This window comes from Myxocyprinus asiaticus, chromosome 24 (assembly GCF_019703515.2).
Source record: "Myxocyprinus asiaticus isolate MX2 ecotype Aquarium Trade chromosome 24, UBuf_Myxa_2, whole genome shotgun sequence".
Classification (NCBI taxonomy): domain Eukaryota; kingdom Metazoa; phylum Chordata; class Actinopteri; order Cypriniformes; family Catostomidae; genus Myxocyprinus; species Myxocyprinus asiaticus.
In genome coordinates, this window is record NC_059367.1 from 32,482,171 (window position 1) to 32,497,356 (window position 15,186).

At 34.4% G+C, this 15,186-nt stretch overlaps 1 protein-coding gene across 1 annotated transcript in view; it reads left to right on the forward strand.

The window, feature by feature from the left end:
• LOC127415087 (transmembrane protein 132C-like) overlaps positions 1 to 15,186 on the forward strand; it is a 428,532-nt gene that overhangs the window by 229,021 nt on the left and 184,325 nt on the right. Inside the window, exon 3 of the mRNA XM_051653633.1 lies at positions 3,755 to 3,898. Within this exon, the coding sequence (XP_051509593.1) occupies positions 3,755 to 3,898 (144 nt within the window). The remainder of the gene's footprint in view (positions 1 to 3,754; positions 3,899 to 15,186) is intronic.

Here is a 15,186-nt window from a genome sequence, read left to right on the forward strand (position 1 = left end):
TAAGTTGGCAGCACCATTCATTCACCAAGCAAAACTTCACCAAATGTTGACTTGAATATTCAAGAAGTAATTAGTAAAGACCTGTGGAGTCCTGGAAGAAGGTTTTACAGACATATGACACTAAACTGAAAATGAGTTTTGACCCACGGGTCAGCAGTATGTCTGGAGCAAGATGACAATGTGATGACAAGAATGACACCATCCCCACAGTCAAGCATGGAGGTGGGTCAGTCCTGTTATGGGGGTGTTTTGCAGCTGCAGGAAATGGCTATCCTTACTATGTGACTGACACCATGGATTCTTTCAGGTATCAGGCCATTTTGGCATGAAAAATGTGATGCCTTCAGTGTGTAAATTGAAGCTCTGTGATCACTGGACTTTCCAGCAAGACAATAACACCAAGGATACATCCAAGTTGTCCAAACTCTGGTTCAGGGATAGGTCGTGGAATGTCCTTAAATGGCCCTTTCAATCCATCATTAAAATCCCATTACAAACCTACCTTCCTTGGGATTTCAAGGAAGCAGTGGCAGCACAGAAACCAAAGAATGTCAATGATCTGGATGCTTTTGCTCATGAGAAATGTGTAAAAATTCTAATAGAGAGGTGTCTGAAGCCTGAGAAGACTTACCTGAAACATTTAATTGCTGTTATTAAGGTTAAAGGATGCTCCACAAATGATTGACTTTGGGGGTTGAATATTTTTACATGGCATTTGTGGAGAGAATTAGTTATTTTTTATTTTAAAATTTGGGTAAACTGAACTCTTTGTTCTCAAAATCACACAAATGTGTATTAAAAACTTTGACTGTTTACTGAGGTTTTAGTTGATGTGTTTTAATTCATATCACCAGAATGTATTGCTGGTCAGGGGGAATAATTTTGATTGCAACTGTATGATTGTTTTACTACAAACTTTGAGATTGTATATTATATACTCCAGTGCTGGAACAGGGCTAAAACAAAGTGTGGATATAGGTCTGACTATGTGAGACTGAGTTTGAAGTAATCACTTTTCTTTGCATGATACATTGACTGCATTTATCCGATAGCCTATGTCGGCGTTAGCTAGCTAGCCAGCTTTATCAGTAGCTGTTAGCTAAATCTGGTGGATGATGACAGTAGCTGTTTATAAAATAGACTGTACATTATAAATATGTTGAAACAATTCAGTATTGATGTGATTCCATCACAACTGTCATTTTGATATATTGATGCTCTATTGTTTTATAATAATAGATTGTATATATTTTCTGTATAACCAAGTTACGTTACACTAATGAATGGAGCTTTTTGCATTATCTTGAACATTGTCTAGTATTCATTTTATGTATTATTGTAGTTTACCATGCTGAATAATTACAGATTAACATTGACATTAACCTGACTTTTAGTATAAAGAGAAGATCGTTGAAATTATTTGAAAGTTCCAAAGCAAGGTAGCATGCAATTCGTCAGCGTTAGCAGGCAAGATCAAGTTAGCTAAAATTACACAGATCAATCCTTATGACACTATATTGCAGTTATGTAAGGTTACCTGTCCAATAAGAAGAACACCAATTCAGGGTCAGTTTTGATCCCCAAAACCGAACGAAGGTCCCTCCAGGTTTTCGCTCGACCACAATCACGTTCCCGCTTAGCCAGACGGGATTCAGTAGATAAATGTTTTTTTTTTTTTTTTTTTTTTTGGCTTACTCTGAGTTTGTGTAGGAGTCGGTGTTGTGCTGGGAGCCGGACGTTTGCTGGATTCCATCTCTAAGATAACGTTACCTAGTGTTGACTGTTGAATAGTGGAAGAGAAGCACTGAAGCAAGGCTCTCGGGAGCACGCATAAACGTCACATCCTTTGGATTTTCCCGCTTTCTTCGCATGAAAATCAGTCTACAGGCTTTAATAGGCAACTTAGGAAGTCCGGGAAGGGCTCGTTTTTTAAGTTGTGTTAAAAGCCGTTCACACATTGGCAAAAAAAAAGGCAAATATTACATGAAAAATATTACATATTGCACCTTTAAGATCCGTGAAGTTGTTTATTAAAAAAGTGATACAAAGGCAAAGATGCCACAATATATATTAAGATATAAGAGATATAAGAGAACTCATGTAAGATTAAATGCCCCAGTCTGTATATTAGCTCTGTATAGATCTAAACTGCATTATCCAGAACATAAGTTGTGGGTACGAAACCTGCCACTGGGCTCTACTTAACTATGAAAGCTCTTGAGCTACTGTAGCAAAAATGAAAGCCCGGTTGCCTGGTGAGATGGGTAGCTCCATGTGAATTGTTATCCAGTAGGTCAAGTGTAGGCCATAGACAAGAGAGATAGAGAGACTAAGGTACTTAAACATTTGCAGGACTCAATCAACTCAATATAAGTCTCTCATTTAGTGTAATGGTCAGAATGATATGAGAGAGCGATAGGTCCTGTGGAGAGTGGACTGTGGAGTTGACATTCAAGTAGTGAGTTATTATGTTAATCTACTGGCATGAGGGAATGCTATGTAAATGGGAAGTGGAGGGTTTTAACTTGGATTTGTTATTTTTTTATTTTTTTAAACGAGGTACACTAGTCAGGTGTAGAAGAACTTGACAGGCCTGCACAAAGCCCAAACCTGTGTGTAGTTACAAAAGTGTAGTTACTGTGTTTTGTGGCAGAATAGCCATCATGAACATTAGGCTTAATCAGAATTCAACCAATCAAATACTCAGTAATGTCCAGGGTTGGGGAGTAACGGAATACATGTAACGGGATTACGTATTTCAAATACAAAATATTAGTAACTGTATTCCACTACAGTTACAATTTAAATTGTAAAAGGAACTTTCCCCTGATAGTTTAATTGGGGAGCTACACAATGTTTCTTCAGCTTAACAAAAAACAGTTAGAAACTCTTTGACAGATGAAACATAAATCCAATAAATACATGATTACATGCCTTGTCCACATTTCTTATGCAGTTAGGGTATTTTTACAGGAAATGCTAACTAATGTAGCCTTTAACATCACATAGAAAGCTACAAATAATATACTGTATTTTCTACCTCATTCTAGGAACAGAATCCACGTATGATCAGAAAAAGCATGACGTTGTGTACACTCTGTGGGGCTTTGAAGTTTGAAGCAGCAAAAATAGTTAACCATGTGTAAATTGTCATGTGAACATTTAACTATATGCTTAGATAAAATGCTATTTCTTGCCTTTACATGCATCTCTTACCAGACTCGATTATATTTTATAATGTATTCTATGACATAAATTCACGTTGGAGCAAAACGTTTTTTTCTCTAGTAAGACTTTTGATATTAGGGCAAAGATGTACTGCAAAAATGTTATTCTTAATGAGAATTTAAATATTGTTTGGCTGTAAAAATATATCTAAAAATCCTTAAAACATGATATATTTACTTGAGTAGCAAAACTGCATGAGATATTTAGGCTTTTTTTTTTTTTTCAGAGAATGTAAAAAGCTAAAAATCTGCCAGTGCTGAAAAAGTAATGCAAAGTATTTATATTACGTTACTGACATTGAGTAATCTAACAGAATACGTTACAAATTACATTTTACAGCATGTATTCTGTCATTTGTAGTGGAATACTTTTTAAAAATTAACCCTCCCAACCCTGGTAATGTCAAAACTACTTTTGGAAATTTAACACGTTATTTGTTACCTTTCTGATTCTTCTGTGCTTCTGTGATGTAAAGACTCCAGTGCAGTAACATTCTCTTTTTTCTTTGTTTTTCTCTACAATGCAGGGTGAAGTTAAAAGATGGCGTAGCATTCCTTGGTGCCCGACCCAGTAACCCCACGCTCTGGATGGTTAGTCAAGATGTAAGAACAGAAGGTCATAGGGTTGTGACCTTGCATTGTCGCCGTAAGGATTCCAGCTATGGACAGAGGTCAGTTTTCTCACATTTCTTTGAACTAAGAATGGCCTGTAACTTCACATACTCACAGAAAACATTAATAAGTTGACTCTACTCATTTGATTGAGTAAACTCATTCCCTCAGTTGAATTGAGTAATGGTGTCTCCAAAGCTTATGTAATTCAGTTTGATAGAATGTTAGGTTATAAGTTATATAGAATGAACTTAAATATTAGAGTTATGATCTCAAAACCTCACATTTCAAGTAATACTTAAGATAACTTGATATTTACAGTAATGTTAACTTTAGGGTTTACAATGCTGTATACGTATGCAGTGTTCTATGATTTGAGTGCTTCATAAATTGCTGTTGGTCTCAGGAGTGTCAAATGGCATATCTAAGTGGTGTTTTGAAATGGATCTTTGCCTTCTAATAAACTTATGGTATTTGGAGACATTTTGTATTCCTGTATGGAAGGTGTAAACGATGGTTTGCTAAAATATTTAGTGTAGTCAAAGTTAAGCCTTTGTGTTGTTTAGGGCAAAGGTGATTAATATAAACTGTATGCACATATACAGTGGGGTCCAAAAAGTATTTGGATAATTAAGACACACTTAAAAATATCTGAATGTCATTGCATTATATAACAAAATATCAGACCAAGTGGCATTTATTTTAAAGAATTATAGCACAATCACACATTTCGAGCAAAACATTTCACAAAGAGAAGTTCAAATTAAAAAAAAGAGTATATACTGTATACATATTGTTCTAAATTAAGACAAATTACACATTAAATGTTAATGGAATGGTGGAATATCCATAGTTAAGTGTGCAAAAGTCTCCAAATACTCTTTGGGGGCATTGTACAGTATAGTGTTTTCAATAAGTGTTCAACTAAAAGACACAAGTTTGCCTCGAGATTTTCCTAAACTCCTCAAATAGTAATATTCAGATTATGATAACAAGGACTGGACATCAACAGAGATATTAAAGGAAAAATTTTAATACCATGTGATGGTCTTAACAGCGTGGTTTGGAAATCTCTTTGAAGTTGTTAAAAGTTGTCACAGAAATATATCCAGCTGACACTTAAACGTCACAACTGAGAGTGTTTGGGCTATTTCAACACTTAACTGGCCTAAAACAGCATTTTAACTTTTACACTATGCCTGTCTTTGCATATTAATCTTGACTGACAGGAAATAGTTAACAACATATCTCCATTCCTTTCCTATTAGCATTAGAACATTGAATCAGTGATCCAAGAGGGCCTAAAAGTTGTTTTGTCCATTTCCGAATCTAATTTGCATACTCAAATGAATCTGCAAAACAGAAAACTGTTGGATGCAGAAGAAAAAAACATGCTGCTTGTAATTAAGTGTGGATTTGCAGTCTTTGTGTGTCATCATGCCCTAAATCGCATTTCTCTGCAGATCTGGAAATAGCGTTAATGAACTGTGCTCTGCACTGACAGGTGTAATTTTACACATTAAATGCAGTTTGTTGGAGGTCTGTAAACTTGAAAGATTAAGCCCAGCACTGTTGTGCAACTCGGCATGGAAGCACATAAATGAAACACCCATATAAACAGGTCATTTGCATAGCAGCATGTACCTTGCCTGTATTAAACATTAAAATGAATAATTAAAGTGTTTTTCTTTTTTGGGTAATTTCTCCATAGCTGAATACATTTTAATTAATTAAATGTATTTTTTTACTGAAACGTACTGAAAATCATTGTTGAATGAGATTTAATTCCAAAGCAATCAAGGATTTCCTTTTCATCTTTCAATTTCTAGGTTTTCTGGGATACCCCTAGAAACTCTAGTACTCAGGCTACCAAGCAAACTGTGTAAGCAACAGCATACTAAAATATTAATATTGCAGCAGTTCCAGTGTATGTTTATACTTTTGCACAGCTGTAACACACACACACACACACACACACACACACACACACACACAAATAATATTTTAAGAGTAAATTTGTGGGAATCCAGGGTCCCTTAAAATGTTCCATCATAAAAGAAGCGTAAAAATGCTGCTTGGATTAAAGGGAGAATCTGTGGCCATGAGTAAAAACACAAGCAGTGTTATAATTAGATTTCTAAGCAGTTTTTTTCACCTATCCCACTCTTCTGTCAGATCTTAAGAGGTTGAATTAAAGTATTTGGCTGAATTTCACCAGAGGCACGAACTTAGTCAGTGTGCTGCTGTAAAAAATCATTATTTTCCAATTCCAGAGGTTAAAACAGCATAACATTGTTTTGAAATATGCCCCTTCCCTCACTATGTCAGAATATGGCATGCTGGGTTAATTTTTTAAAGGAGAATTTAAATTTAGTCATTATTTACCCACCCTCATGTAATTTCAAACCCATAGGATATTTTTTCCTTTTTTCTTTTTTTTCTTTTCTTTGTGGAACAAAAAGGGTGAATTTTTGAAGAATATCTATGGGTCCATTAGACGTATTGCTTCAAATTTGACTTCAATGACTTCTTTGGTTCTTGCTTGTCTCATGAGCAAATTTCATTGTCGTCAAACCTGAGATGCATCTAATTGCTCTATATTTTATTTGAGATCTACAGTGGATGACAAGAATTTCTTTGAATAACGACTTATATTTTGGTCTTTTTGTCACAGAAAATGATTTTATGTCTTCAAAAGACTTGGAATATAACACACAAGTCATATGGACCATTTTTATGAAACATTTATGGTGCTTTTTTTTGTCATTTTGGAACTGTACTCATATGGACAAAGTGGCCAGGATATTAAAAAATAAAATAACTTTTTGTGTATAACAGAAGAAAAAAAGTCATGTGGGTTTGGAACAACATGAGTGTGAATAAATGATGTCAGAATTGTAATTTTTTTATGAATTTTTTCTTTAACTTAATGTAATTTTTGCCTGTGCAAGAGTACATCTTGCTTGAAAAAAATCGTGTATAGGGTCTAATTTTACTGGTGGTTTAAGTGGGCATAAAAAATTATGCTTACGCAATTTGCACAAAATGCCAACCTTTCATCAATCCAGTAAAAACCTGAAATAGAAATCACTCTAAATAGACACAAAAACCCTATACAGATGGGACTAGTTTTCCTTGAAAAGGTTAGCTCAATTTGTGTTTAACAGAAGTGCTTTGCGATTTTAATTTGCCTGAATCCTATGTGAATAGATTATTTATTTTTATTTTTATTTATTTTTTTCACACAACCTGTCAAAATAAGAGAAAATATAAGAAAATGAAGTACTGTTTTTCAGCAACCCTGGTGTTCTGTGATTGTGGTATATTATTCTCCTCAGTTTATCTTAACCTTCAACGAATACTGTAACTAAAGCTAAATTCTTGTTGTGCTGCCTGGTGCACATTTATTATGGATTTAGACCTTTTTGACAACTTTCTGTGTAATAAAACTGTTCAAGTACTGCTGGCATCCCATTCCATGTGAAAATGCAATTAAAATAATAAGGAGAACCAGATCCCGGAAACTTCTCAGAATAGCTAATATAGTAGCAACATCATATCAAGTAATGTCTTTCCATAATCATGTACATGTTACAATAATATAATTAATGACACAAGTCTTATTTATTACATTTGGTTTTGTGATGCATGAATCCACAGCACACAACCTACCATAACTCCCATATCCAGACAATAGACACTTCAACCTTCGTAAAAACTACAGAAATCCCGATCTTGTCAATCAAATCACGACATGAAATCACAGACGTCCTCATTTATAATTACAGCTCAAATGCCATTTAGAAAACTAATACCATCTGAATAGTGCTATAGAATTTTGCCTTCCCTTAACCTGATATTGTGAAATTGAATGGAATATTAACAAAGTTACCCAGCTGTGTTTGTAATAGGGAGTCTCTAGTCATGTCACATGACAAATTTCTGCTTAATCCAGTCTGGCATTGATCTAAAACCAGGAGTTTGAGACTAAATAAAGCATGTTAGCTTTAATCTGGGTCTTTTGGGACGGCCCGAACTAATCTGTCCAGATGGCGTAGGCATTTCTTACTGAGACAAAAGGAGCACCACTGAGTTTACTGTGTATGATCAATTTCTCTCTTTCATTTGCCTTCCTTTTACTTTCTCTCATTACTCAAGTATTGTTTTCAATTTATCTTTGTCCTATGTTTCTTTCTTTTTTGTTTACTTGTATGCTCTGTAAAGAGGGTTGGGGAGTAACGGAATACATGTAACTGGATTACGTATTTAAAATACAAAATATAAGTAACTGTATTCCACTACAGTTACAATTTAAATCATTGGTAATTAGAATACAATTACATTTCAAAAAGTATTTTGATTACTGAAGAGATTACTTTGCATTTTATTGTCATTTGTTTCATTTAATATTTAGTCCTTTCAGATGGAAAACATTTATACATATAAATAATGTGATCCAAAGAGTGTTTGAACAGCGGTGAAACACTTTCTTATGATGTGTTACATTCATACGAGCAGACAGAGAAGTAAGTTTGAAGTGAGTTTGGAGCAGAAGAAATAGAAATAAACCTTGTGTAAATTGTCAATGCTGTTTCTAGCCATTTTACAGGCACATTCATATTTTTTTTTTATCAAGAAAATTCACATTGAATAATAATTAATATTTTTCTAGTAAGACCTTTGATATTAAGGCAAAAACCTTATTCTTGATAATTTTTGTATTGTTTTCCTGTAAAAATATCTAAAAATCCTTAAAACAAGATCAATTTGATTTATCTTGTTTTAGAAACATCACTGCATAAGATATTTAGGTTTTTCAGAGAATGTATTTTTAACATGTGTATTTTGTCTTACTGTACTGGCAGAGTTTTTATAGTCAAAACAAGTGAAAAAATCGACCAGTGCTGAAGAAGTAATCCAAAGTATTTAGAATACGTTACTGACCTTGAGTAATCTAACGAAATATGTTACAAATTAAATTTTACAGCATGTATTCTGTAATCTGTAGTGGAATACATTTCAAAAGTAACCCTCCCAACCCTGTCTGTAAACTACAACACATTTTATACATATCAGGCTTGATATAGATATCACTTTGCTGTATCATAATGCAAAGCTACCTACAAGTACAAATAATTGTAATTTTATTTTAATGAATTTTAATTCAGATATTAATGCTGTCATCAAGGTTTGCTAGAATCTGTCGCTGCTGATCTAGTGGTCATAATGATTTCACCGTAGGATAGCTTTGTGTTAGTTATTATTCACTATTAGTTATTATTCACTGACAATCTTCCCCTCTTGATCATTGAGTCAGTTAGTCAAACTCAAGAACTGAGCAGTTTGGTTGTTTTAAATTATATGTTTTTTGTTTTTTTACATTTTTCTATCCTACCACTTTTTTTTCATCCTTGGAAATAGTGTCCAATGGCTTTCCAATTATCAAAATATATAAGTATAGTTTATTAAATGTCCCTTTGTCTGTGATAAACTGTCAAATATGCAACAAAGATGCATTTAAGTTGCATATAGTTGATTTACGAGTGTTCCAAGGTTCCCATTAATTTATGAACTTTCTAAGTGCTACTTGGATAACAATGCTTTAACCCTTTAAGCCCGGTGTGCCCACAGAGAATTTTTTTTTTTTTTCCTTTTTTTTTTTTTTTTTTTATCAAAATATAATACAGTCTTGACAAACACAAAATAGGTACTGTTTTAAAGCTTAGAAGCTGTACTTTACAATGCATGTAGGCATTATGACCAAAACTGAACAAGTGCTTTGAAAATTTCAGACAAAACGGAAGTGATCTGTTCTGATAATGTATTATAAATTTTTCACTGTTCATATTATTTTAATTGGTAAAAACATCAAACTGATCAAATAGCCATGTATCATATCATGTTGTTGAAAAGCTCTCAAAGAGTAGAATACAACCAGCCTTTGTTTTACTTAGACAAAAATATTATGAGTAATAGCTAAGTACATGTCCTTGACATAAATGTTACATGTAAACGTGTTGCTTATAAGCCACATTTTTGCTTACAACTTCAAAATAAACAGAACATAAAATATCACATACATTACTTAGAGGAGGGGATTCACGTTAAAACGAGCCCACACACAAGGTAATCAGATGCATAGATCATTAGATAATCCACACAAAATTTAATGTGCACACAGCACATAATGTGCTATCTGGCTAAAAACACATTAGCTTTCCTGGATCAGATGACTTCATTGGAAATGATGTAGTACGTTGTCCAGCGTCATGGAACGCTAAACCAATCGTATTAGGATTCGGATCGCTGCAACCAGAAATGAAAGTCATCCAAATATGAGCAGAGAGGATTGTTCACTCTAATTATACATGGACACCAGGATATGGTGCCAAGTACATGACACAGACTCAATGATGGCTCAAATGACACAGAATGGAACTGAATGAAATCTAGTTACACATGCCTGCATGCTTTGGAGAGAGAGCACACCTTTAGTCATTGTTGTATTTGCATGTGCAATTAGTTCTTATGTACAATTATTATGTTTTATTTGTTTTGAGAGGCTTTTGATTGCTTTGTCGTATCAACACAACATTTTACTCAGTTACAGTTGACAGGATTTGGAACAAAACAAAATCAGTTTTTAGGAGCTACCTTATTTACACACTGAGACATATAATGTCAAATCAGAAAAATAAGAAAAAAAAAGTTTGTTTGTAATTTGTTTTCCAGCAATTTCTTAGGCTGAGAGTCTCATAATTTTTCATAATCTCTATCATTAAATTTTTTTGTAAAGTTTTCTTTAAAGTGATACCAAAAAATTATTATTTTTTATTATAAGCTTTTGATTTTGGGCATGCCACTGAAATAGGAAATCTTTAAAAACACTTAAAGGGCTTAAAGGGTTAAACGTGCCATACATTTTAAATAAAAATTACGTATAACTAACGTTTTACTTATTGCTTCTGGAATACCAGCCCAGATCTGTTTTGTGAATTGGATCACCCAAAGTTTTGGGTGAACAGTTTTTTTTAAGACCAACTAGTCGATAAGTCATACAGACAACCCAACGACCAGTTGATTTTGAAAATAAATAATAATGCACATCCCTAATCCATTGTTATATTCTCTCTTTCCATTTTTCTCACTTTATTGTCATTACTCCTATGCTGGATCAGTTTTATGCAGGACCTGCCATCTATTCTACTTTTTTCAATATTCTTTCACGTTTTGTTTTTTTCATTGCCCTCATCTGTGATGGAGGGATGAGGTCTTGGCATGGATGGACGGCAGAGCAGGTCGATCCACTCCAGCTCCCACCTCTTTCCCTTTATTACATTCTCTCGTTTTTTTCTCGGTGGGGGAAATTTGATTAGGCGTGCTATTACCTTCGGTGGGCACCTTTCACCTGCCATTTATGAAGGGTGTTTCAGCAGAATGAGAGCAACTGTCAGAGAAAGAGAGATAGAGAGAGAGAGAAAGTAACAAGGCAGGTGAGAGGAAAGGAAGGCTGAAGTGACTGCAATACATACTGTATACAGAGACAAAAAGAATGGATATCATAAGAAAAAGAAAAAGGGAGAGAAAGAAAGCAGGATGTGGTCATGTCTTTGTGTATAGTCAGCATCTTTGGTTTCTGTACAGGGTGTAGTGTGTTGTGTTAGGTTGTTGGATCTGTCTGTCACACTGGCAGCTTTTGTTTGTGTGAAGAAGGTCAGAGCAAAATTTAGTTTTAAACAAGAGTTCACCTTTTATTTTACTGCTGAAAACTGCCAGGAGCATCTTGTTCCTAGACACATAAAACCTCACAGCGGTCTTTTAGAAATGTAGTCAATATAAGGACCAAAGGTTTTCAGCACGACTTCTATGATGCCAACTTCCTTTAAGCAAGAGCTATGGAAGTTTTTAATACTGACTTTAACTTTACATTTAATGGTTTGTGTGGTAAAGTGGTTGAAGGTTTGGGCTGGTTACAGAAAGGATGAAGTTTTGAACCTGGTTTGTGGCATTCCATGGCCAAAAGCAGTGTTTCCCAGGATTTAAGGTCCATGCATTTTGGATGTCACTCATTTTTAAGATACTATAACTCATCAGCTTGTTAGTAGAGTAACATCTATATGGCCTGAATTGGGTGTGTCAAATAAGTAAGATGTCCAAAATGTGCAGTGTTAGGAAAACCAGTATTTGATATCAAAACGCAAACAGGCACTTGCTAGGGATGGGTGATACCACTTATTTTCTTTTCGATCCAATACCTATACTTTCAAGTCCAATATCGTTGATACCGATACCAATACCAATACCAATACCAATACTTCTATTACATTTGTTTTTTCTTCTTTTTTTTTTGTGATTTCTTGGGATAAAGTGGGTAATTTAAAATATAATTTTTTGTCATAATTCAAGTCATTATTATTATTATTATTATTATTATTATTATTATTATTATTTACATTTGTGAGCCTAAACAGAAAATTATTAGACTTCTATTTTGTTTAGCCTTACAATTAACCATGGTTTCACTACAGTAACTATAGTTTAACCATGGGATTCAGTTAAACCATAGTTACCACACAATTAACCATGGTTACTACTACAATATTACTGTAAAAAATTAATTAAAAAAATGACTTGCTAGCATGGTGTACAGAAGGAGCAATATGTAACATTGACAAAGTGTTTAAAATTGGTACTGCAGTCCAAATTCAAAATATTGGAGAGAGTTGCCTCCCCCGCCCCCTCCTCCCCAGACCCAAAGCTCACGCAGGTTGCCAGGTTGATGACATGCAACAGGAACGAGTAAACTGACAATGGCATGCGACGAGCCTTACACTGCAAGTTGATCAGCTAATGTATACGTTATTTTTTATAACTCTGTCAATGTTAGCTAGATGTATTGCTGGCTTTCATGGATGCAGTGTGCTGCGTTTGCCTGCTAACTTGTTTTAAATCTGGCAACCCGGGGTGTCAAAATACTATTGGGAAATGGGCAGTAGGCGGGATCACACAGGCCAAAACACAAACAGAAATTCTGGCCCAGAACGGACATTTCAAAGTAGAATGTACTGGTTATAGCATTGTTTTTGGAGAAGCCAGTTTTTCAACTTTGCATGTTTCCTAAATCTCTGATAACATATTATGATCATTTTATGCTTTAGTATGTAAATATATTACATATTGCACCTTTAAATATGTATTTAAATGAATAGGTGTCATAATTGTTCCTTTCATTACACTACTATGAAAATTGTTAATAATTTACTATTACTCTAACTAATAAACTAATTCAGAATACGCAATAAACTGCTAAGCATTGTAGCTAATATGAGTGTAGTAATGTTCACGTACAAGAATACATTATCTTGTATTACCATATATAGCCTTCATAATGTATGGTTATTTGTTTTATTTATGTACTATTATGTGCTTTTCTGTGTATAGTTAAATTGTTTTCCTACTTAGAAATATAAATTAAAATGATTTGATATCACGAGAAAAAGGCACCACCGACAGGAGTAAAAGGCAAAAAATAAAAAGAGCATCAAAAACTAGCAGGGGTGCAATACATGCAGTATTTTCACAAAGTTTAATTGCATGAGTTAAATTTAAATGTATACATATATTTACGTTTAGCAGGGAAATACATTTACAGTGCAAATTATGGTTACTCCAGGGATACTTGTGCATCAAACGCTGGAAATGTCCCGCCACTTACTGAAACGGAAAATATGATTGGTTAGCAAAAATCCAATCATGTCTGAAATGAATGTTCTGATTGGTGGATCAACTTAGTCGGACTGTCTGTCTTGCCAGTGCCATCAGTTGTGCTCCCGTCTCCCGCAGCTCTTTGTGCATTTAGGGAGAATCACTGTACACACACACACACACACACACAAAAAAACATACATATATATATATATATATATATATATATATATATATATATATATATATATATATATATATATATATATATACATACACACTCACACACACAATTCACTCAACGGTGCTGCGGCATCGTGTTAGTAGATTGAAAAATTTCCGGGTCAAAAGCCTACTCATTGTCCTGGCAGCCATACGTATCATCACTTATTTCAGGTGGGCATCCACAAAATCCTAAGAAAGATAGGTGGGCATACGGTGTATGCCCTAGACTACACTACTGTCTAGAAGCTGTTTCTCTGATTTTCTATCATTACCTCTACAAGGCACTGATCCCTCTTGTTTAAACGAGCCTTGTCATGGTGCAAGCGCTAGTCTGCTTGTGTCTTGCAGCATTTATGCATGTTAAGATGAGCAGAAGAAGAAATAGTTCCCATCCTGCACAAGTATTTGCTAATATAGCCTAATCCTTTTTATTTAACTTTGAAGCTTATGATTATTGTTCATTTTCATGGTAACCAAATAATAATATCCTTAGTTTTAAATTGTTAGAATCGATATTTTTGTGTGAGGATCGATATTTTTGATACAACATCAGTATCAGAAGTATTGATACTTTAGGATCAATCCGCCCATCCCTAGCACTTGCACACACTGGATGAACCAGTAGGGATACCAGTAAAGGTGTATACATGGCAAAGTAAATTGATGTTGGCAATGCTGCAATGACATCACTTCTTGCATGTGAACCCAGGCTTCAAGAAGATGATTTTTGATGCTGCATGTGGTTATCAGGTAAGTATTATTATACATCAATAACAGTTTTCATTTTCTAATGTTGCGTCAACCTTTGGCGACTGCAGTGCATTTTAAAGGGGTCATGAAATGCTCTTTTTGTGTAGTTTTATTATCTTCCCTGAGGTCCACTGAAAATGTTAGTAATGTTTTTGTTTTGCTTTTTGTACCAAAACAGTCATAATTTAGTAATGTATTATCATTTTCCACCCTGTCTCTGGCCCTCTGTCTGAAACACTCGGTTTTGGCCTAAATGTCTCCTTAAAACTTAAATGTAAATGGCTACTGTTATGATTGGCCAACATCGTGCAGCCCCACAAATCCTGCCGTATATATTTGAAACTCAATCTGAAGAGAATGAACCAGCTCCACAACATTATAAAACTACATTTCAGGATTAATACATAACGCACACCCAACACATTGCATCTGAATATATAAAACTGTTGACTCAAGCACAGAAGTACCATAAACTATCAAACAGTCATGCATGACATTTGAAATATTTCATGATGGAAACTGCTTACTTACAGTTTTGCAATGGGGTCCAATAGTGTTTTTAAATTACCCATCCTTCAATAACAGTTCCTTTGCAAAGCTTGAATCATATTATGACTGGTTCACAAGCAATCCACACTGAAATGAGCCAAAAAATAAAATAAAAAAT